This window comes from Moschus berezovskii, chromosome 28, assembly GCF_049115385.1.
Source record: "Moschus berezovskii isolate FMDL1 chromosome 28, NW_MosBer_1.0, whole genome shotgun sequence".
NCBI classification, from domain to species: Eukaryota; Metazoa; Chordata; class Mammalia; order Artiodactyla; family Moschidae; genus Moschus; species Moschus berezovskii.
In genome coordinates this window covers 3,751,911-3,776,820 of record NC_142487.1, presented here as the reverse complement: position 1 = coordinate 3,776,820, position 24,910 = coordinate 3,751,911, and the positions used below count along the sequence as shown (strand labels likewise).

Here is a 24,910-nt window from a genome sequence, read left to right as displayed (position 1 = left end):
AAATGAAAACACTGTACATGCAAAAATCTCCACACAAATGATCACAGGAGCTTTATCTCTAACAGCCAAAAAAAAAGAAACAACAAAAATTACCTTCACCAGGTAAATGGCTAAACAGACTGCAGTACATCCACACTAGGGAAGATTGCCCCTTTGAGAGGCATGAGAACATGCTCAGTTGCTCAGTCATGGCCGACTCTTTGCAAGCCCATGTAATACAGCCCACTAGGCTCCTCTGTCCATGGGGTTTCCCAGGCAAGAGTACTGGAGTGGGTTGCCGAACCACCTGGGAAGCCCACTATGGAATAATATCCTGCTCTAGAAAGGAGTGAACTACTGATTCCTCCAACATCGGGAATGGATCTCAGGGGCATTATGAGGAGTAAAAAAAGAAGAAAAATTTCAAAGACTGTTTACTATATGATTTTGTTCTAGTAACATTCTTCAAATGAAAAGATTATGGAGATGGAGAACAAATTAGCGGTTTCCAGGGGTTACGATGTGAAGGTTGGGGGGATACATCTATACAGGAGTAACACTGGGAAATCTTTGCCATGATGGATTAGTTCTGTATCTTGATTGCAGCAGTGGTTACAGGAATCTCAACAAGAAAATACGGCCCAGAACTATACACACACATTGAACCAACTATAATTTTCTGGTTTTGATACTGTACCAAGGTTACACATAATATAACCATTGAGGAAGACTGGGTGAAGAGAGTATTGGACCTCTCTGCGCTAATCTGTAACATCCTGTAAAGTTAGAAGAAAGATGAATGACAGGACACCAACAGCAAAATGACACAAAGGTTGGAATTATCTAACAAAGACTTTTAAAACAGCTATTATTAAAACGCTCCCCAAAATAAGGCAAGCACTTAAAATTAATGGTTCGACAATGCAAGCAATAAGAAAAAGAACTAAATGGAAAATTCAGAAGGGAAAAATACAATGACCAAAAAGAAAAACACACCCGCAGTAAGCTCAACACCAGCATGGAGATGACAGAGAAAAGATTCACTATGCAGGCAAACCCTAGAGATAGTGTGGGTTTGATTCCAGGCTACCACAATAAAGCAAATACTGCAATTAAGTGAGCCACACAAATTTTTTGGCTTCCTAGTGCACATAAAACTTATGTTTACACTATACTGTTGCTTATTAAGGGTGCCATAACATTATGTCTGAAAAACAATGTACACACCTTAATTTTAAAATACCTTATTGATAAAAAAAAAATGCACCATTGGTGACTTCAATAGTCATGCTACTAACAACAAGAATTACTAATCACAGATCCCCATAACAAATAAAGTTTGAAATATTGCAAGAACTACCAAAATGTGACATAAAGATACAAAGTGAGCAAATGCCTGGAAAAATGACACCACTAGACTTGCAGAACACAGTGTTGCCACAGATTTGTAAAAAATGTGGTATCTGTGAAGTGCAATAAAATAAATCACAATAAAACGAGGTATGCCTGTACTTGAAGATAAATCAGTAGAAATTATCTAGTCAACACAGGGGAAAAAAATAAAAGGTTTTAAATGAACAGAGCCCCAGGGACCTGTGGGAAAACAGCAGAAGGGAACATTTGTGCTCTTAAAGAGTCCCAAAAGGAAAGGAGAAAGAGTTTGGTGTGGTAAAAATATTTGAAGAAACAAAGGCTGAAAACTTCCTATATTTACTACTTATTCCAGTAGCTCAGTGAAACTCAACAGGATAATCCCAAAGGAACCTACATCATAATCAAACTGCTGGAAACCAAAAACAAAGAAAATACCTGGAGGACAACCAGAGAAAAATGACATTAATCACAGGGGAAGAGTGAATTGGACAACTGCAAATTTCTCACCAGAAACTATGTGAAACCTCTGGAAGAAGTGGAAAACCATTTTAAAGGTATCAAAAAGAAAGAACTGTCAACCCACATTCTATCAGTTCAGTTCAGTCACTCAGTCGTGTCCGACTCTCTGTGACCCCATGAATCACAGCATGCCAGGCCTCCCTGTCCATCACCAACTCCCGGAGTTCACTCAAAATCATGTCCATCGAGTCGGTGATGCCATCCAGCCATCTCATTCTCCGTCGTCCCCCTCTCCTCCCGCCCCCAACCTTTCCCAGCATCAGAGTCTTTTCCAGTGAGTCAACTCGTTGCATGAGGTGGCCAAAGTATTGGAGTTTCAGCTCTAGCATCAGTCTTTCCAATGAACACCCAGGATTGATCTCCTCTAGAATGGACTGGTTGGATCTCCTTGCAGTCCAAGGGACTCTCAAGAGTCTTCTCCACCACCACAGTTCAAAAGCATCAATTCTTCGGTGATCAGCTTTCTTCACAGTCCAACTCTCACATCCATACATGACTACGGGAAAAACCATAGCCTTGAGAGTTCCTTATACTGCAAGGAGATCCAACCAGTCCATTCTAAAGGAGATCAATCCTGGGTGTTCATTGGAGGGACTGATGCTAAAGCTGAAACTGCAATACTTTGGCCACCTCATGCGATGAGTTGACTCACTGGAAAAGACTGATGCTGGGAAAGATTGGAGGCGGGAGGAGAAGGGGACGACGGAGAATGAGATGGCTGGATGGCATCACCGACTCTGTGGACATGAGTTTGAGTGAACTCCGGGAGTTGGTGATGGACAGGGAGGCCTGGCGTGCTGTGATTCATGAGGTCGCAAAGAGTCGGACACGACTGAGCGACTGAACTGAACTGAACTGACTAGACGGACCTTTGTTGGCAAAGTAATGTCTCTGCTTTTTAATATACTATCTAAGTTGGTCATAACTTTCCTTCAAAGGAGTAAGCGTCTTTTAATTTCATGGCTGCAATCAGCATCTGCAGTGATTTTGGAGCCCAAAAAAATAAAGTCTGACACTGTTTCCACTGTTTTTCCATCTATTTCCCATGAAGTGATGGGACCAGATGTCATGATCTTTGTTTTCTGAATGTTGAGCTTCAAGCCAACCTTTTCACTCTCCTCTTTCACTTTCATCAAGAGGTTTTTGAGTTTCTCTTCACTTTCTGCCATAAGGGTGGTGTCATCTGCATATCTGAGGTTATTGATATTTCTCCCGGCAATCTTGATTCCAGCTTGTGCTTCTTCCAGCCCAGCGTTCCTCATGATGTACTCTGCATATAAGTTAAATAAGCAGGGTGACAATATACAGCCTTGACGTATTCCTTTCCCAATTTGGAAAAAGTGTGTTGTTCCATGTCCATTTCTAACTGTTGCTTCTTGACCTGCATACAGGTTTCTCAAGAGACAGGTCAGGTGGTCTGGTATTCCCATCTCTTTCAGAATTTTCCACAGTTTATTGCGATCCACACAGTCAAAGGCTTTGGCATAGTCAATGAAGCAGAAATAGATGCTTTTCTGGAACTCTCTTGCTTTCTCCATGACCCAGCGGATGTTGGCAATTTGATCTCTGGTGCCTCTGCCTTTTCTAAAACCTGCTTGAACATCTGGGAGTTCACGGTTCACATATTGCTGAAGCCTGGCTTGGAGAATTTTGACCATGACTTTACTAGTGTGTGAGATGAGTGCAACTGTGTGGTAGTCTGAGCATCCTTTGGCATTGCCTTTCTTTGGGATTGGAATGAAGACTGACTTTTCCAGTCCTGTGGCCACTGCTGAGTTTTCCAAATTTGCTGGCATATTGAGTGCAGCACTTTCACAGCATCATCTTTCAAGATTTGAAATAGCTCAACTGGAATTCCATCACCTCCACTAGCTTTGTTCGTAGTGATGCTTTCTAAGGCCCACTTGACTTCACATTCCAAGATGTCTGGCTCTAGGTCAGTGATCACGTTATCGTGACTATCTTGGTCGTGAAGATCTTTTTTGTACAGTTCTTCTGGGTATTCTTGCCACCTCTTCTTAATATCTTCTGCTTCTGTTAGGTCCACACCATTTCTGTCCTTTGTCGAGCCCATCTTTGCATGAAATATTCCCTTGGAATCTCTAATTTTCTTGAAGAGATCTCTTGTTTTTCCTATTCTGTTGTTTTCCTCTATTTCTTTGCATTGATCGCTGAGGAAGGCTTTCTTATCTCTCCTTGCTATTCTTTGGAACTCTGCATTCAGATGCTTATATCTTTCCTTTTCTCCTTTGCTTTTCTCTTCTCTTCTTTTCACAGCTATTTGTAAGGCCTCCTCAGACAGCCATTTTGCTTTTTTGCATTTCTTTTCCATGGGGATGGTCTTGGTCCCTGTCTCCTGTACAATGTCACGAACCTCTGTCCAGAGTTCATCAGGCACTCTATCTATCCGATCTAGTCCCTTAAATCTATTTCTCACTTCCACTGTATAATCATAAGGGATTTGATTTACGTCATAGCCAGTGAAAATATCCTTCAGGAATAAAAATATAACTTTTAAAAGACTGACAGGAAGGAAAACTATGAAAAATCATAGCAAACTGACCTGCTGTGAAAGAGCTTTAAAAAAAAGAAAAAGTTCATGAAGTTCTTGAGACAGAAGGAAAACGACAGTGGAAGGAAACTTGGCATGTGAGGCAAGAAAGAAGAGCAACCAATGTGATAAGCTTCTATTCTTCTCCTATTGAGTTATTTAAAATACGTCTGACCAATGAAGACAAAAATTATAACATTTTCTTATGGGATTTTCAGTGGGTATAGATGAAACCTAGGGAAGCAAACGGCAACCCACTCCAGCATTTTTGCCTGGGAAATCACATGGACAGAGGAGCCTTGAGGGCTACGGTCCATGGGGCTGCAAAGAGTTGGACACGACTGAGCGACTAAGCACATAGCTGACATACATGAGACGTCTACAACATAAGGGGAGGGTAAAGGGGCATTTATAGCGGTAAGGTTTCCACATTCCTTAAGAAGTGGTAGCATATTGTGAAAAGTTACGCCATGTATACTGAAATCCCTAGAATAGCAAGCAGCCACTAAAAAAAACCACACACAAAAAATCTATAATCAAAAACATAATTAACTAAAATGGATACTAAAAACTGTATAAATAACCGAAAAGAAAGCATAAAAGAGGCAAATGAAACAAAAGCAAAGGGAAAATGTACAAAATAAGTAAGAAAATGGAAAAGAAACCAAACGCATTAATACTACATTAAATATGAATAGTTTTAGCACACTGACTAAAAGATTATCAGAAAGGATTTTTAAAAACAAATCCATTAGGGACTGCCCTGGTGGTCCAGTGGTTAGGACCCTGCACTTTCACTGCCAGGGCCTGGGTTTGATCCCTGGCTGGGGAACTAGGATCCCACATGCTATATAGTATGGCAAAAAAAAAAAAGTCAGTTACAAGATGGAATCTAAAACTGCCGCAATGAACTTCTTGTACTCTTTAGATCTTGTACTAATGGATGATTTTATAATTGTTAATTTATAAAATATTGGCCCACTAAATTATGAGCTCTTCCAAATGCTGACACATTTCATCACACTATATTGCAAAATCACATTTATTAATGTCACCACCAACTACACAACAAAGTTTTTAGCTACGGAAAGTTGTCACGCTCATGGTAACAAATACAGGTTTTCCAAAATCCTAATTTTCACCTAAAAGCCCTAATTTTATCACTGCCCACAAATAGTATCAGTTGTTTTTCAATCATACTTGAAAATTTAGTCAGCACAGGTCCTTCCCAAGTGACACATACATACACATAACTAAAGCCATACACAGACACATCCTTCACAGTCCAAGACCTCATTACTGACAGTAGCAAACAAATGTTAGTTCTGTCACAGGACTACTAATCCTTTCACCAAATAAGCATGTTTTCTTTTTTAAAAAGTCAAGTTTATTGAGGAATAATTTACGTAAAACAAAATTCATCCATCCTTTTTAGGCTTGAGTTCAGTGAATTCTGACAAACTAATAGCTGTATAACTACCACCACAACTTCAATCAAGATACAGAACACCTCCATCACCCTGTATTCCCTCGTAACTCTCTGCAGTCAATCCTCTACCCCAGCCCCTGATAAATGTTCAGTTCTGTTACAGGACAGTAATCCCTTCACCAAATACACGGATATTAATTTTTTTAACAGTTTCCCAAAGTCATCCTATATCTTATTTCATGCAAATTTAGTAAAACGTTACTACTGTCTACTGTCAAAGTATCGTGCATGATTGTGCCATTAATCTTCACCATCATAATCATTTTCTTCTACTTCAGATCACCATGCTTCATAGCTTGGATTGCCTACTAACACTTTCCAGACATGTCAAATCCAAAAAAGATATGTTTTAGCAGAAAGTTATCTAAACCCTGCAATAAATACATTGCACTTTGATCAAAGGACTGACTCCCATCCCTTATCCAATCAAGTTCTAGACGACTGCTTCTGAGGTAAAATACTACAGAACTTACCTTCCCCTCCAACACTGTCAACAAACACTTAGCAAGATCTTTTCCCTACTACTACGTATCTCACCTTCCCAACTCCATTGTTCACCAACCCCCATACTTTTCAATTTAAATGTTTTTCACTTTGTACCTTCTGTGTTCAAAGCACTCTCCTAAGTGCTGTGGAAGCACTTCTCTTGGTGCATCAACCAGCCCATGGGATTGTTGTAAATAATGAAAGTGCAAAGTTATAGTATCATTGGCTTTTGGTCTTTCATCTAAAAGATATTGGGGTGTGGGGACCCCACCTATTCCTTTACATATACCACTTGTAGTTTTAAAATATATTATCCCCCTTGAATACATTTAGGAACAGCTCAGATTTAAATCAACTACCAATTACACCTATCTCTTAACCTCAAGTCAGCCATTCCTGGCTTTCATCACTGAAACAAACAAAAATATTTTCCAGTAATTCAACAACAAACAAATATTTACTGAAAACTTAAAATATGCCAGGCACTGCTCTCAGAACTAGTGGCCCATCAGCGAGTTGGACAGTCGGGTACCTGCTCTCATGGAATTCACATGTTGAACATCAGTATCTCAATATATAATAGCTCAGAAGGTCAAGAGTTATTTAAGCAACTTAAATGTTTTCATTTAGGAAAAAATATTAATCTCATAGGAACAGTAAACTTCTAATCTCTTCTGAGAGAACAAACCAAGCATATGCAGGAGGCTTGATGTCTAGCTACAGGGCAACTGAGTCAGCCAGTCCTCCCAAACCTGGCTGTGCTGTAACCCAGACCCTCTAAAGCATACTTCATATTCCAACTCCAATTCTCATATGGTAAGGCCATGGTGAGGACTGTCGGAATCCATATTTGGCTTTGATGTGGTTGATCCATGAACAGGCATTTGGAACTCTTTCACTAAGTTACCCAAACTTATCATTAAAGCAAAGCAGCATTCAGGTATCCTTTCGTTAAAGGACCAAATGCTATCCCAGCTATGGTCTTAAGCTGGTGGTCTTTGGCAACTAGCTGACAATACTTATTCTAACTCTAACGTCAGATAACAATTTAGTTTTTTAAAAAGAGCATTTCCAAAAATGATAAGGGAGAATAAATTATCATAACTTGGGTTTCTCTTGATAAGGAGCTATTGCTCTTTGGGACTGACCAGCAGGTCACCATCTCCCTTTATCCTGGAAACTGAAATTTCCATCCCACCTTCATGCAACACTTATCTTGGGATAAGCTGACTCTCTCCCAGTTCTGAGACTACAGCATATGGTGGAAACCTATGCTTATCATCACACCACTCTTCAGACCGCTGTGACTGATTAAGATCTCGTGGATACAGTCCACGAGATCAGTTAGAAACTCTAAAATGTTAGAAGAAAAGACTTTTTCTTCCCACTAGACCTGAACAAGCAGTCATGGAGCCTAGTGGAAGGCAACGTACAACCACAAGGAGTTATGTATCTGAGAAAGGAGACAATACTAAAATAGCTGATTTGGAAAACTAGCTCCCAGTCACATTGCCTGGGTCGGGAAAAAGACATTTCTAAAGCTAGAATCTATCTATCAACTATTCAGAGGCAAGAAACATCCGTTGCTGTTTAAGTTAATTGGGGTTGAGTTTTCAATTGGTTACAATAAAGATTCCTAGTAAAATGAGTGGAATCTCCATAGGCCCTTTTAGCCTTCAATCACTAAATTAAATGGCTACTTAGCCCCTACAATAAGCAAGGAAGGCATAGGGAAAGAGCCTTAATGCCACAATTACAAAAATAAGCCTATTGTTTTTATTGAGATTGTAATTATAATAATTCATTTAATTATATTAAATACTTGCATAACTTCTTCATGCTCTTCTACTCAAAAAGATGAGAAAAGCTATGGGGGACTGGGTTGAGTCGGGTAATGCCAAAAGACAGCTAGCAACCTAGAATGGCAGGATTAACTCCTACAGGCAAAAAGGCTTTGGGGCCAGGCCAGAGGAGCACAGGACACAGGGGCAAAAGGGACCAAGGGGCAGCCATTTATTCTCACAACCATTCGTGAGGTTTCAAACCCCTGCTTTACAGATGATCCCATTTAAAGTCTACAACCACCCTCGGAAATAAATTATCATTTGACTCGATGTCACAGACTGAGGAAATGGCTGTTGAAGAGAGTTCAACAGATCCAAGATCAAGGAAAAGGGAGAAGACCATGTTGGAGTCTGCCATCCCCCACTGTTCTTTTCCTGGGAACTGCCTCCCCAGTCACACAGTCCTCATGTGATCCTTATCACAGGGGTGAGCACCTGACCCAAGCTGAATCGATGCATCTTTTGCTCCAGAGCGCTGGGTTTGAGACCCCAAGATTTACAGTCAGTGCTGAAGTTGTTAAATATAAAGCCAGTGCTCTGGGCAAACATATCCTCCACAAGTGACTAACACTAGCTTACTGTCAGAGAGAATGACAACACAAAGCAAGAAGAGAATAAACACTTGCCTGCATTTAAGGCCCAAGTTTCAATTCTTACTGAAGTTCAACTGAACTTTTACTTTAAATGAGACCAGGTTCCCTGACTCTAGAAAATTTTTTTTTTTGCCTAGGAAAACTAGAAGGCAGTGGCACCCCACTCCAGTACGCTTGCCTGGAAAATCCCATGGACGGAGGAGGTTGGTAGGCTGCAGTCCATGGGGTCGCTAAGAGTCGGACACGACTGAGCAACTTCACTTTCACTTTTCACTTTCATGCACTGGAGAAGGAAATGGCAACCTACCCCAGTGTTCTTGCCTGGAGAATCCCAAGGATGGGGGGCCCTGGTGGGCTGCCATCTATGGGGTCACACAGAGTCAGACACGACTGAAGTGACTTAGCAGCAGCAGCAGCAGCAGCAGCAGGAAAACTGAAGTTGAGAGCTATCATGTATAACTGACAAGAGTCCTAACTAATTCATTGAGAAAGAAGTGGGGGGGGGCGAATAACTATTTACAACAAATATTAATTGAACAGTAACACTTAAGACCTTAAGACAGACTCACACAAGATAGTTTTGATCAAGTTCTAAACTACCTGAGATAGATTACAAGTATTTATAGAAATTCAAAAGAGAAAATAGCAATGTAACACTGTTGTGACTTATGTTAGACTACAAAGATGAGAAAGCTGGCAAAGACCACATTGAGAAGAACTCAAAAGGAGAGAAAGAGAAGGCCTAGTAGGAAAGAGCAGGCACATGCTGGAGACAGAGACAAAATCCACCTGGAACATACAGTCTGTTTTGGAGAATAGTAGGAATTAAGACTAAGTATATACATAAGCTCAGAGAAGGCAATGGCAACCCACTCCAGTACTCTTGCCTGGAAAGTCCCATGGACGGAGGAGCCTGGTGGGCTGCAGTCCGTGGGATCGCTAATAGTCGGACACGGCTGAGCGGCTTCACTTTCACTTTTCACTTTCATGAATTGGAGAAGGAAATGGCAACCCACTCCAGTGTTCTTGCCTGGAGAATCCCAGGGACGGGGGAGCCTGGTGGGGTCTATGGGGTCACACAGAGTTGGACACGACTGAAGCGACTTAGCAGCAGTATATACATAAGCTAAGACCATATGACCAAAAGCACTAAAGTTAAGAAAAAGAAAGGCACAGGTATGGACTACACTGGCAAATTTTGAGGATGTCCCACTAAACCCAAGAATATTGGTTGAAAATTTGGATTTAAATAGGGCAGCAGTAACAGAAAGCAAACAGCAGATTTGAGACACATTTGAAATAAAGAATCTCCTACTCTTCTCCCAAGTTTCCAAGTACTGGTGTTTCTAACAGTGGAACCTTCATCAAATTTGTAACATAAAAGTATAGCAAAGAAAGGAGTAACTGTTATCAACACGTGGATGGACTTACGGAACTTGCAAATAAATTACTTCACTTAGTCCTCATGATTAAACCTATGAAGAAATATTATCATGATTCTCATTTTGCAAATTAAATATATTCAAGTTCAAAGAAGTGAGATAACTTATCCAAGATCACTCAACTAAGTAAAAATTTGATCTGTGGAGTGGGGCAGTAGGTAATAATGCACTTGGTCAATCAACACCAAAGTCCTTTTTTCCCGGAGAAATTATGAAGACATAATGATGACAATGATGATAATGATAGCTAACATTTACTAAATGCTGGGAACTAAGCAAAACATGTTACATGCACTAGCATTATCACATTTAATATTTCTAAGAAGCACAAGCCGGAATCAAGACTGCCGGGAGAAATATCAATAACCTCAGATATGCAGATGACACTACCCTTATGGCAGAAAGTGAAGAGGAACTCAAAAGCCTCTTGATGAAAGTGAAAGAGCAGAGTGAAAAGGTTGGCTTGAAGCTCAACATTCAGAAAACAAAGATCATGGCATCTGGTCCCATCACTTCATGGGAAATAGATGGGGAAACAGTGGAAACAGTGTCAGACTTTGTTTTTTGGGCTCCAAAATCACTGCGGATGCTGACTGCAGCCATGAAATTAAAAGACGCTTACTCCTTGGAAGGAAAGTTATGACCAACCTAGGTAGCATATTAAAAAGCAGAGACATTACTTTGCCAACAAAGGTCCGTCTAGTCAAGGCTATGGTTTTTCCCGTGGTCATGTATGGATGTGAGAGTTGGACTGTGAAGAAAGCTGATCGCCGAAGAATTGATGCTTTGGAACTGTGGTGCTGGAGAAGACTCTTGTGAGTCCCTTGGACTGCAAGGAAATCCAACCAGTCTATTCTAAAGGAGATCAATCCTGGGTGTTCATTGGAAGGACTGATGCTAAAGCTGAAACTCCAATACTTTGGCCACCTCATGCGAAGAATTGACTCACTGGGAAAGACTCTGATGCTGGGAGGGATTGGGGGCGGGAGGAGACGACAGAGAATGAGATGGCTGGATGGCATCACCGACTCGATGGACATGAGTTTGAGTGAACTCCGGGAGATGGTGATGGACAGGAAGGCCTGGCATGCTGTGATTCATGGGGTCGCAAAGAGTCGGACACGACTGAGCGACTGAACTGAACTGAACAGCCCTATAAGAGTCTATGATTAATCTTATTTGAGGATGATGTATGGATTTGAGTTTTAAGGAAGTTAAGACTTCTGCCGAAAATTTACAAGGCTACTAAGTGGTTGATCTGGTTGGGATTAAAAATCACACAATCTGACTCCAAAGCACGTGCTCTCAACCACTAGACAACACTGCCTCCATGACTAGGCATTACTAGAAATAAGCAGAGGAAATACAATTAGGGTGAGATAAGTAAATACTTTTAGAGTGGATGATAAAAATCAGAAACATTCTGTTTGTCCTACTGTTAAAGAATTATTACAATTTTAAAAATTAACAAAAGGATAGAAGACAAATCTAAAACAATTTCTTAATAAGGTTGAGAATTTAAAGCAACTTGTATCTAACAACAATTTGGAGATGGTTTCAATTAGTGAATTTTGTATTATACTCCTAATGAAAAACAAGGGTCAGAGAGTAAATATTAGCTGTCCAAGGCCATACAGTTTTTCAATTTACAATTTACAGTGTCAACTAGAGTACAATTCAGGATTTCAGACCCCACCCCACTATCACCCACCAACCATTCAGCAATGAGTACTCCTAGCATCCAGGATGGAGTGTCAGAATATCATTCCCCACTAACAGATGACTTTCAAGTCTGGGGCAAGAAATGCACAAGATGAGCCTGAGCATCTTATTACACCAAGAAACAAGGAAGTTCCTCAAAGATTATTAAGATCATAGACAAATTACACAGGAGTCAACATGAAGAGGCTTCCACTAGTCAAAGACAAGACAAACTGAGCACAGCAAAGATGACAAAAACTTACTGAAACACATCATGTGTATATATATACATTTTTAATGGTTTACACAATGATGCCAAAAAAAAGAGAGAGAGAGATGAATAAATAAGTGTCGGGTCTATCTTATTTGCTGACCTTTATGGATAGGGGCTTCCCTGGTAGCTCAGACGGTAAAGAATCTGCCTGCAATGCAGGAGACCTGAGTTCAATTCCTGGGTCAGGAAGATCCCCTGGAGAAGAGAATGACAATCCACTCCAGTATTTCTGCCTCAAGAATCCCATGGACAGAGAAGCCTGGCAGGCTACAGTCCATGGGGTCGCAAAAAGTTGGACACGACTGAGAGACTAAGCTTTACTTTTTTATTGCCTGGAGCAATGGGTTCTTTTGTATACCAGCTTTTCAGGTAAACGGAGCCCACAACAGGAGACTACAATGTGGGAGGGGATATATTTCCTGGTTCTTCCTCTACTTAAAACCACAGCCTTAGCCAAAAAGCCCTCCATAAGGCTACCTTTCCCACCTGCTCTCTTCCTTTGTCCCTTCAGGCCTAGAGGTGGCAGAAGGTCTCTCTCCAGTGTTTCCTGTCCCAGGGTACTCCACTATTCCTACTGATTTCATTAAATATTGTCTGTATGTTTGTAAATAGCCCCTTTCTTTAATTTCCCTTAAATATCCAATTTATGCCATGTCTAGCACACTAAACCTCTAAAATACTTACTCTGAAAAGTGGCAAATAAAGAGAAAGACTAGAAGAATATTAAAAAAAGAAAAAAGTTTATACATGCGTATCTGATTCATACTTTGCTGTTCACCTGGAACTGCTGCTGCTGCTATACTCCAATAAAAATTTAAAAAGAAAGAAAAAGGCTGAAGCATTCGTCCTGTACTTTATCACCTCTATATCATGATAAGCAAACAGCCCTACAGGCGATGACTAAAAGTTCTTAAATGCTTATGTTCTCTTAACAGAAGAATTACAGTTAATAAATGTGAAAGGAATGATATAATTAGAAAACCATTATTTTACTTTCCCTAATGAACAACTGCTTCAGCTAAAAATTATAAATGGATGGAACCATTAGCTGAAAGGATACTAAAGGATTTTACAAAGCAAGTTATCACAGGCTGTCACCACCTGAACACACTGATCAACCTTAGCATTCTAAAGGGTGGGTCAGCCAGATACTGTGTGCCTCCTGATGTGATGAGAAAGAAAACACTACTGACTAAAAGGTGAAATAATGAAATCAAGCTTTTAGATCTAACTATCAACTTACGGGAAATATGGACGATATAGGAGCAAGTTAAATGACATGACAAGAAAACAAACAAAAAAATCCATAATGTAAAATACTGCATGGTACCAATGACCTGGTTCTTTCAACAAGACAAGGTGGGTGGAGGATAGAGGGGATGGGGGTGGGGTGGGGTGGAATGCTCTACATTAAAGAGAGTTGTTAATAAAGACCTAGGAAACAAATGTAACACATAGAATCTGTCCAGATCTAGATTCTAACAAAACAACTGCAAAACAGACATCATTTTAGAAACAAGAGAAATCTGACTATAAACTGGGAATTAATAGTACCAAGGTGCTTTTCATTTTGTTAAGACTTGATAATGGCCACTGTGTTAATGTAAGAAAAAAAATTTTAAGAGATGTTTAAGTATGTAAGGGTGAAATGACAGTGTCTGGAATTTAATTTAAAATATTTTGGCAAGAAAAAAGGGTGTTTGATGAAGCAAGTGTGACAAAATTTTGAAAACTGAATTATCTGGGTAGTGGGGGTTCACTATGCTATTTTCCCCACTTCTGTGAATGTTTGAAATTTTTCATTTATAAAATTACCAAACAAAACAAAAATTCATGTTCCTTCTCTACAACCATAGTTTCCAAACTAGAGACTGTCTAAGAGTCCATGTCCCATGCAGAATCCTAGGACTCACCCCAAAGAATTCTCATTTTGTTTGTCTGGGCACGGGCCCAGGTTCCATTTTTAACACGTCCTCAAGGGAATCCGGTACAAAATCTACAGACTTGTATCTGAAAATTACATATTCAGACTACTTCACCACAAATCTTTAAGCTTAACCCACCCTAAAGAAAAGGCGTGATCTTATCTCTTAATCTCCCCTTTAAGGCTAACCCTACTCATATCTGCTCATAACATCCTTTTCCTGGGACTGTAAGTTCCCTGAAGGCAAGGCCCTCTGTTTTTACTCACCATGGTTTCCCAGTGCCTAACAGAACACCTCGCACACAGTACACATCAAATAAACATTTGCTGAATAAACGAATTCATTATTCATTAACGAATGAATAACAGCAAAGAGAAAAAAGAAGAGTTAACTGCAGTTCACTGTTTCAAAATTAGTTCCAGGGAACAACCCAAGATAAAGTTTCAATTTCTTGCCAAAAGTCAGTATAGGAAGTATGGTATAAAGACTATAAATAAGAGTCTGGGAATAACAATAAACTAAAATTAAATAATAATAAATAAGCATAGGAAAAAAGAGGGGGACACGGGTTAGCCTACACTTTAAAATACAAGTACAAGACAAACCCTTCACCTACGACATCAAACTTTGGACGTTAATTTAAACACCCAACCTACTACTAATTGTTTAGAATTGTTTAGAAACTATAATGAAAATGTATACTTTTACATTTCACAATCCCAAATGGGGGGTGGGGTGGGCACAAAGAGATAAGAGAAGTAAACTAGCACATGTACATATTTTAATGGAAATAAAGTAACTCAATTGTTGCGTTCTGTTTCAAAAAGCACAATTATTGCTTTTTCTGTTCAAACAGCACAATCCCCTAAAATAATGACACAAGTCACAAATGCAAAAAAGAATAACTGCCAAATATAACAAAAATTACTTTAGGGTGATCTTCTGAGGCTATGTAGAACTAGCTGCAAAAATATCACTTACCAAAGATGGTTCCTATTCTTCTATTTCTACCCTCATATTACTTAACTTTAAAATTTTCCATTTTAATAATAAATCAATAACACAACTTTTTAGTTTTTAAGGAATTATAATAAACATTTATAAATTTTAGAGACAGCCCAACTCTTCACTGGGGAAATTGAAACCCAGGTAAGAAAAAAAGATTTACTTAGTTACTACAGCGAGTTAACAGCAAAACAAGGATAGGCCAATGCTCTGAATTTCCAGTCCAGTGTACTTCTCACTATACCATGCTAACAAGATATTTCTGAAAAATGTTTCCATTGTGAAACAGTAGTATCTATTCACCTTCTTGTACACACATGTGTGGGGTATTCATCAGCTATGTTCTGGGCTTAAACTAAATGGATGTCTCTCTCTTTTAGTAGGGATGGTAATGGGAAAGGGGAGCTACCAGACCATCTTCAGCAACAGAACTCTGTATGTAGTCTTCTCTGATATATAGGCCTTTCTGTCATATGTCATAAAGAATCTCTAGTTTTTACTACACAAAAAACAACTTCAAACTTGTAATTGTGAAATAAAACTGTAGAGATATACAAAATCTAATCGAAAACTGGATATTCACTCTTTTGTTCATTATAAAATATTATATGTGGTTCCTTCTTCTGGATTAAAAACATTTCTGACTCAAAAAACTAATGAATGGCCCAATTCATGTTTCAGCTGTTCCTCAGAGCCACCTCTCTATACACCCACAGGGTTCTCGTGGTGCAAAGCCTGTTTAACAGAATAGCGAAAGTGTAAGACAAGCAGAAAGAGAGTAAGAAAACTACATCTCTACAAACCAGCTCCCAACTGTCTTTTTTTATCAATCTAAACCCTTGGTACAAACTAGGGATGTTATAAATCATGACTAAATGAATAAACAGTCTTCAAAAGCCCCTCCTCGCCCGTACTAAATCTTGTCTAAATGTCTCCATTTTCAGTAACAAGTGGCTTGGACACTTCAAATAAAGTAGAGCTGGATTATGAATTTATGAGAATGGTTTGAAGTGCCAGATAAATTACTCTGCCCTTAGAGAACACAATAAATATCAACTTCCAGCCTAAGCACAGTAACTAGCATGTAACAGGAACACTGTAAATATGACAAAAATAATAGTTACCAATTAACAAGTGCTAACTAAATGCCACATGTTGTGATAATCAGTTTGTCTATATTATTTAATCCTTCTGAAAATCTAGTACTATTATCCCCCCACTTTCCTGAAGATGAAATAAGCTCTGAGAGGTTAAAATAATTTACCAACAATCATCTGATAAGTACTATGGCAGAGCCTACATTTGAATCCAGATTTAGAACCTACACAAAGATTTGCTGAATGAAAGAAGTAATTTTTTTTTAATCTTGCAACATATTATCAAAACATTCTGACCGAAACTAAATGGATATGCAACAGATACTGTTAACACTCATTAACTCATAAATTATGAATACTGGCAAGCATAAAGCTTTAAAGCCCAAAGATTCAATGACCTCAAAGCCTTTTCATTCCATCAACAGTAATACAAACCCAAAACTGAGCAATTCAACTGGCAAGACACATAGAGAGATTATACAGCAATAATCTAGAATCTGGAATGCTAGCCACACTCTTTTGAAATAATCCAACATGTGACCTAGGATTGTCAAAGTACACAACAAAAGTCCCAAATGAGTGACAGGCATACTAGCAGTGTTAACAGGTAAGTTACATGGGACAAAGCTTATTTTTGGAATATCAGTAATTTGAGTAATAATATGACATCCACGTAGAGATGCCAAATAGGCAGTCAGGTATTTAGGATTCAAAAATAGCAAAAAGACTGAAAAATGAAGACCAGGATATCATGAGTAAGGAGATGATACCAGTCAAAGATGTACGAATGAATGAATTCTTCAAGAGAAGAGAAGAAAAAGATAAGTATTATGGCGCCCAAGATTGAGGATGAGAGAAAAAGTCAGCAATGAAAAGACAGGAAATCAGCAGGTCAAGAAAGTTCAAAAAGAGAGACTTTAAAGAGGAAAACTCAAAAGAAAAACTTGAAACATTTGCCTTCTACACTCTGAAAAACTGACTAATGAAAGATGGTAGTAACACATACAAAGCGAACAGCAGTGTTGGAACTTAGTATGTATGCACTGTTCAACTATCATTGGTTCCCCTCCCTTCATGCCACCAACTCATTGCTACACCTCCACTGACTAAACAAAACTAGGGGGAAAAGGTCAAAAACTTAAAAAAAAAAAAGCTACTGTCAGATAGCTATATTTTCAAGAAATGTATCTCAAACTTCAAGACAAACATATACCTAATCTTCCCACTAACCAGGCTTTGTTTTTCCTTTTTAATTTACAAATTATAGACATTTTCCCCCTCTGGAAAAATTAACATTAATTAAACTCTATCCCTTACGTTTTCAGAGGTATTCAACAACTTGAGAAATTGCTGACAAGCCTTAAATAAAATAATTCTAAAGTTTAAAAACAAGTTGGGAAAAAGAAAACAGCTCTTGGATAATCAAACTATTACATGGACAGTAAGAGAACCATTAGGACACTGGAAAGAATCTGACTGACAGAAAACCAAATTACTGAGCAATCTGGATGCTCTGATAAACAAGGAAATGGGTACCATATTACCTTAGTATCTGCAGACTCTACTAGCATTTGCAACATGAAAAATGTACTTATCTAGTTCTTAAACTATGTGTTCAAGATAAGGCTGAAGAAATCATTCATCAGGGCTTCTCCCAGTTACATTATCAACACTCAACAAAAAAAGCTGTTTTCATGGTGGGTGAGGTGGTTTAAAAGACCCTTTGCCAGCAAATTCTTCTGAAAGCAAAAGGTGTGGGAACTTTCATTTCTGAAGAAGGGATCTAGTCAAGGAAACATAATTTGACAATATTTTTTTCCTGAAATTATCAAAAATATATCAGAACTTCAGTGTTTCACATGGCACATAATACATAATGTGTATACATAATACACACTACTAAGTACCAGCTAAATAAAGCAACAAAAGCCAAAAAATAGATAAAAGTCAATCAATTTTAAAAGGGTATTGTTCCTGTATCAGAAGTCCAAAGTCCCAACAGGAAAGAGTAAAAAAGACTCACTGAAAAAGATGAGGCCACCTAGTAGGTCATTCTAAATGGTTGGATGAATGAAAGAATGAATGCTTGATAAGAAACATAAAATAAAAAATTCATGCTAGACGCTTCAAATCTGGAGAAAGGATTTTGCCTCCAAAGAAAAATTTGATCTTTACCAAGTTCAGATTAATATAATAAAATTTTAACAGCTAACAATAAATAATTATGGAACTAAACAGAAAGAAGAGGGTGGGGGAATAAGTCTGTTGATTGTGGTTCTTTAAGATCGTGGGCTCTAAAATACTTGGGGGTCATAACTCTGAGAGGCCCTGCCTGCCTGCCCACTTTTCCTCTTTGTTCTTTCACCCTTTAATCATTACATCAGTTTCAACTTGCACCTCTACCAGATGATTTCCAAATGTTATCTTTAACTAAAGCTCAGTTTCACATCTCCAATAGTCTACAGACTGTGTCTTTGTGGTCGTCCCACTATCCCCTCAAACACAACAAACCTAAAACTCATCTGTTGCCAATTCTTCCTGAGTGATTTCCAAACCTGACTTGTTTCACCCATGTTTTCATCAGTCTCCCTATAACCCAGGCTTCAGTTCAGTCGCTCAGTCGTGTCCGACTCTTTGCGACCCCATGAATCACAGCACGCCAGGCCTCCCTGTCCATCACCAACTCCCGGAGTTCACTCAAACTCATGCCCATCGAGTCAGTGATGCCATCCAGCCATCTCATTCTCTGTCGTCCCCTTCTCCTCCCGCCCCCAATCCCTCCCAGCATCAGAGTCTTTTCCAGTGAGTCAACTCTTCGCATGAGGTGGCCAAAGTATTGGAGTTTCAGCTTTAGCATCAGTCCTTCCAATGAACACCCAGGACTGATAATCCAGGCTTACAGTCATCTAATTTTTTAGTTGTCCCTTCTCCCCAACTCTGCCAGTCAAATTTCATCAATTCTCCTTCCCCATCCAAATGACCCAACTTGGAACTTCAATCATTTCTGGGCTATTACAACAATTTTTTTAAATGTCCAATCTCACCCTATTTCTAGTCTCTCTCCACACAACCCATCCTGCACACAACTACCACATTTACTTTCTTCATTCATCCTGGCATAATCTTATTTACAAATACTTAATAGCCACAACATTCTTAAAAACATCTAAACGCCTTAGCCTAGCAATCAAATTCTCCATGCTCTAACCCCAGTCTATCCTTCCAGCTTTATTTTCTCTTCCCCTAAATGTGTGCCAGCGAGTCATGTTTCCACCCTCAATTACTGTTATCTTCCACTCCCTCTTTGAGTACCTTTTACCCAAATCCTATCCATCCAGCATCCAACATACTCTATCAACTCAAGAGTTCTTCCTTTCAATATCCAAAAGCATATATTACCTATACCAGTCATTTGAAACTTACTACATATTTTCTCAATCTGTGTTTTGCTTTATTTTTGTGTATATGTATGAGATTAGGATTTTCAAGAAAAGAGTTCGACTTACATTTCCCAGTATCCTCCATATTTCAATAAATTTATGAGGTTCCCACCAAATGAAACTATGACAAGAGGCTAGAAGACCACTAAAACAAACCAAACAACCCCCACTAAACATTCCCTGTAACACTGCTCCATGGAATAAGGAGATCAAAAAACTAGCAAAATCAATGATATACAAAAACTGGATAAGTATTAAGAAGAATGAGACTTCTTAAAAATTCTAGAGATCGTTCCTAGAAAGATATGTTCTAATTCCTTCTCTTATTCAATAAAATGTTTTCCATTGTATTAAGCATCAACCCTCCTTTTTGATTCTCAATATGAAGAGCATCCACAATGTGGGTGAGACATTTCAAATATACAACCCACAACTCTTATTTCAGTCAAAGATGCTTAGGGTCATTTAGAAAGCTTTGGAGAGAAACTCTCTTGTAGACCCATACATTTTAAAAAATACATATACATAGCTATTTTGAGTAACTGAAATGTATATTAATTTCATACATCAACTTACATTTTCCTGATTAAAGATAAGATGTTAAAATGGTTATTATTTCTCTGAATGGCATCATTTAGTTCACCTAACTTTAATCCCAAATACTGTGTACATCTAACATTAATTCCCTGAGAAGGTTGTAAATTACTACCTACGTACATATTCCTTGCAACTTTAAAGATAAAGTGGTTTTGTTTGGACAAAAACAGAATAATTACATAACTGCTAGTTGTTTGATAAAGGAAAAATCTGCTTAGGAATAGATTGCAGCTAGCAGTATTAGGGGAAATTGACAAAACTTAAGAACTCCAATTATTTATAGATAACTGTGCATGCTATCAAACACTGAAGAATTTTTTAAACAGTGTTTTGGCCTTTCATATCACCAAAACTTTTTTAGAATGCTACAAAATCTATCATGTTAAGCACAACACCAAAAAAGGCAGTTATGACAAAATATCTGTGCAGTACTTTTGTAATCAACAGTACTGTAAAAGACGTTAATAGTGTGATGATCTACCATTAGTTAGCTTGGGTTTTTACACTTAACAGTCCAGCAAAAAGTTCCTCTGACTCAAATCACCTATGACACTTTGGCTCAAAAATCACTTCCTCAAAATCGATTCTCCATTGTCACAAGTCTAAAAATTAAACCCTTAAGGAGCTAAGCAGATGGAAATGGAAAGCAGTCTTTTCCAACCTTACTGTCAAACCGATCGGAAAGTTCATAACTAAGCTCGCGGTTCAACAAGCTACAGACGTAGTAGTAACTTTGACGTGGTAACTTTTTATATGATGCCTGCAACAGAGTTTTCTAAGTATCTTTTGTGTGATGATGAACTGAGTCAGAGCTAAAAGTTCAGGGAACTCAGAGCCAGTCCAACGATACACCGGGCCAGGGCAGGAGATTTTAGAGGGACTCCAAGATTCCTCAGGGAAAACGCCAGGTTCTGGTGTTTTCTAAAATGATGTACACATGAAACTTTCTTTCGCAGATCACCAGACTGAGAGCAAGAGGAAGGAAATAAATACAGAGACTCAGACAAGCACAAGAGAACAGGGCTACTCACCAGCAGACAATCTGAATTCACTTCCGATTTGGGATCCCGCAGCAGGTTGTCGATTTTTTCAAACCGAGTCTCAAAACTGTCCCCAGTCGACATGTTGCTGCTGCTGTGACAATACCGTCGTACCAGCACCGGCAGCGGAAAGCGATTTCAACCCACTTCCTCCGGCGGTGGGTTCGCGGCCGCGGGGCGGAGGAGCCGGAACCCCAGGGTCACCAGGTGCGCCCGGTGCCCCCTCCTCCCGCTCACTGGGGGGATCTCCGCGCTCCGGACCCCGGGCCGGGGGCGACGGCGACCCACAGCCGCTCGGACGCCCAGAGTCGCATCCCACCCGGCGGCTCCTCACGACGGCCGACTGCGCCGTCGCTCCGGCGGAGGGCTGCAGCCTAGCGGGCCCCGGCCGCCTTCGCCATGGAGGGTTCCCGGTGCCGAGACGGGCAGGAGGCGGGAGAGAGAGAGAGAAGCAGGGTGGAGACTCCCCCGGGCAGCAGGGGAGGGAGAAGAGGAAAGGCGACTGCGAAGGGCGGGCGCGGAGCTGTGCCAGCTGCTGCCGCCGCCGCCGCCGCTCGGGCCCCGGGCCGGGCCCGCTCCGCTCTGAGGCGCTGGAGGCGCTCTAGCCCCGCATCCCCGGCTCCACTCGGCCCGGCCCGACGCCCCGATCCGCCTCGGCCAGGAGCTGGTCCCCCAGGGGACAGCCTCACTCTCCCATTTCGTCCCGGAGCTGCTGGGGCTGCTGCCGCGGTGTCCGGCGGGGCAGGGCGAGGCCGGTGCCCTGTGGAGGCTCGGGGGGAGGACGGGCTGGCGAGCGGGCGGCGAGGATAGACGAGCGTCGGGGCCCAGCGGCTGCGGCTGGGGGAAACTTCGGAGAGGCGCTGCGGCCCCGGCTGGGGAAAGGGCGAGTCGCGCGGCGAACGCTCGGGCGGAGGGGGTGGGGCGAGGGGGGCCGTGAGGGACTAATATGTCCGCCTTCCTGTTCAAACAAACGGAGACCGCCGGCGCGCACTGCGCATGCGGGGCGCGGACGTTCGGAAGGGGAACCGGGCCGGCGCCGCGCGCGCGCACTGGGCGCCTCCGCAGGGCCGGGCCGGGCCGGGCGGGGCGGAAGGCGGGGCGCAGCCCGGCTTCGCGGGCGGGCGGGGAGGCTGGCAGCCGGGACGGGTGGACTGGGTGCGGCGGCGGGCACCGCCCTCGCCCGGGCAGGCTTTGAGCAGCCACGCAGGGCTCGGGAAGCGGCGTGGGATCCGCACGGGGAGGAGCTCTCGCCGCCTTCGCTCGCGTCCTGGCCGTTGCCCCAGCTCTGCTTCCTCTGGGCTGCAGCGGTAGGGAGAGTTGTGGCAAGAAAGAATGCTTGTTATTGTTATTTTAGAGATACTTTTTTTTTTCCTTTTTTTAAAGGCACGGTGCCTCTTCGCCGACAGGAACCAACATTTTAGCACCAGCGGAGGCTGGTCTTCAGTAGTGCTTCAGCGTCAGCCCTCCGTGAACCCCACGTCGTTTTAACCCGTCTTTGCTTCCATGGGAAAATTACGAAGCAATGTAGTACATACATAACCCCCTAACCCACTAAACTCAGCGTGTGTGTCAGGGGAGCTTTAAACTATGGACTCCGGAAGATACAGTCAGTAGAAGTCAAGCTCAGTTTAGTTTAAAAAAAAAAAAAAGAATCTCATAGAAAAAAAAAATCAATATTTTTTAAGTTAATCATAGTAGTTCCCTTACACCTTTAAGCCTCCCACTGTAGTTTTCTTCTTGATGTGTAATTCTGCCGTTTCGATTTAAAAACATTCAGTGAAACTTAAAATTGTGATTTTACTAGACTGAAGTAGAACATGAAAATAATGGGCCTTTCCTCCTAATTCAGTTGCTTCATTGACTGTTGTGGGAGGGGGTGAGACGCCTTACCTAACCTACTGATAAGGTACTTTCAGCAGGAAATCCACCTTATTTCATTTCCGATCAATCTTCAGTTTGACTCCTAGGTCAAATAAAGGACTGCTAAAAATCGAAAATGTGGATGTTTTATCCTCCACTGGAAAAGGCTACAGACGAACCAACTGTCTTTCTATATAAAAAGCTCCGTACAGCATCTGAACAGCACACCAACTTTCTGCTGTGAGTCAGAGCTTAGGAAAATGTACTATTGTTTGGAAAATGGCATTCTGTTTGCATTGTGTTAGATGCAAGAAATATTGAACTATAAAATCCACAGTATCAATGACGATAAAAGTCAGTCCTCACAAAAAGACAAACAAATTCCAGGTATTTCATTAAATGCTTTTGCAGTGACTGCCTTTTCTTGGCTTCAGTATTTTAAGCCAGTCATGTGAATTAAATTTATTTTTAAGCATAGAGCTTAAAATAAATCTGGCAGTTGCCCTAAAATAAATTTCCTAAACCCTGCTTGTCCTTTTTTATTACCATTTTTAGGTAGTCTTAGGAATTTTGTTGTTTCTCCGAACTGTGAGCATTATGCTGCTTTCCACTTGAGCACATGAAGAAATGCTGGTAGCTAAGACAAAACTTGAGTGATCCTGATAAATGTAACTGGGACTGAAAGACCATCTGGCCAAACTACTAGAAATATAGGTGGGGCCTATATATTTTATTGATCAACAGAGCTATCTGAGTATTGTAACCCCACACTAGTTGTCTTTTACCATAAGATAGATAGACTGTATCAATGTTTTTGTTCTTTATAGAGAAGTTCTCACCTGTAATAGAACAGACTTATATGATGTTAAATTTCCTTTGTAACTTTAAAATTTCATTGTCATTAGTCTCTTCAAAGCATTGTAGACGTTTGAGATCACCCTTAAAGTATATAATAAAATCCTAAATGCAATTGCAAACTATTGATACCCTGTACAAATAGATTAAGAATATAATACTGATTACACATACTGAGCGCTTCCCATCTGTTAGGCAATGTGTTTGTGTGTGTATGTTAAGTTGCTTTAGTCATGTCTAACTCTTTGCAACCCTATGGACTGTAGCCACCAGGCTTCTCTTTCATGGGATTCTCCAGGCAAGATTACTGGAGTGGGTTGCCATGCTCTTCTCCAGGATATCTTCCCAACCCAGGGCTCAAACCTGGATTTCCTACATTACAGCCTGCTTCTTTACCAACTGAGCCACCAGGGAGGCCCTAGTATTATCTCCCAGTTGTATTGTTTACATCACACAGATAAATGATTCCATATAAAAAGGGAATTATAAAACTTGCAAAGTGATCAATATGGTGGCTTCCCAGGTGGCAATAGTGGTAAAGAACCCACCTGTCAATGCAGGGGACATGAGAGAAACCAGGTTCGATCCCTGGGTTGGGAGGATCCTCTGGAGAAGGAAATGGCAACCCACTCCAGTATTCTTGCCTGGAGAATCCCACAGACAGAGGAGCCTGGCAGGCTACAGTCCATGGTTTGGGTTGCAAAGAGTTGGACAAGACTGAAGTGACTTAGCACCCACCCAATATGGTTTCAGTCCCTAGGGAAAAATATGAAATGAAAAGAGCAAGGTGTGAATAAAAAGGATCTTGACAGCATTCAGTAACACTGACTTGACTAGAG

The 24,910-nt window shown here is 40.6% G+C and overlaps 1 protein-coding gene across 4 annotated transcripts in view; it reads right to left on the bottom strand.

Moving 5' to 3' along the window:
- The window catches only part of ROCK1 (Rho associated coiled-coil containing protein kinase 1), a 130,273-nt gene extending 108,793 nt beyond the window's left edge, over positions 1 to 21,480 (bottom strand). For all 4 annotated transcript variants that reach the window (XM_055417121.2, XM_055417122.2, XM_088833397.1 and 1 more), the window contains exon 1: positions 21,348 to 21,480. In XM_055417121.2, the coding sequence (XP_055273096.1) occupies positions 21,348 to 21,440 (93 nt within the window). In that variant the 5' untranslated portion in view covers positions 21,441 to 21,480. The remainder of the gene's footprint in view (positions 1 to 21,347) is intronic.
- Positions 21,481 to 24,910: the final 3,430 nt, after the last annotated feature.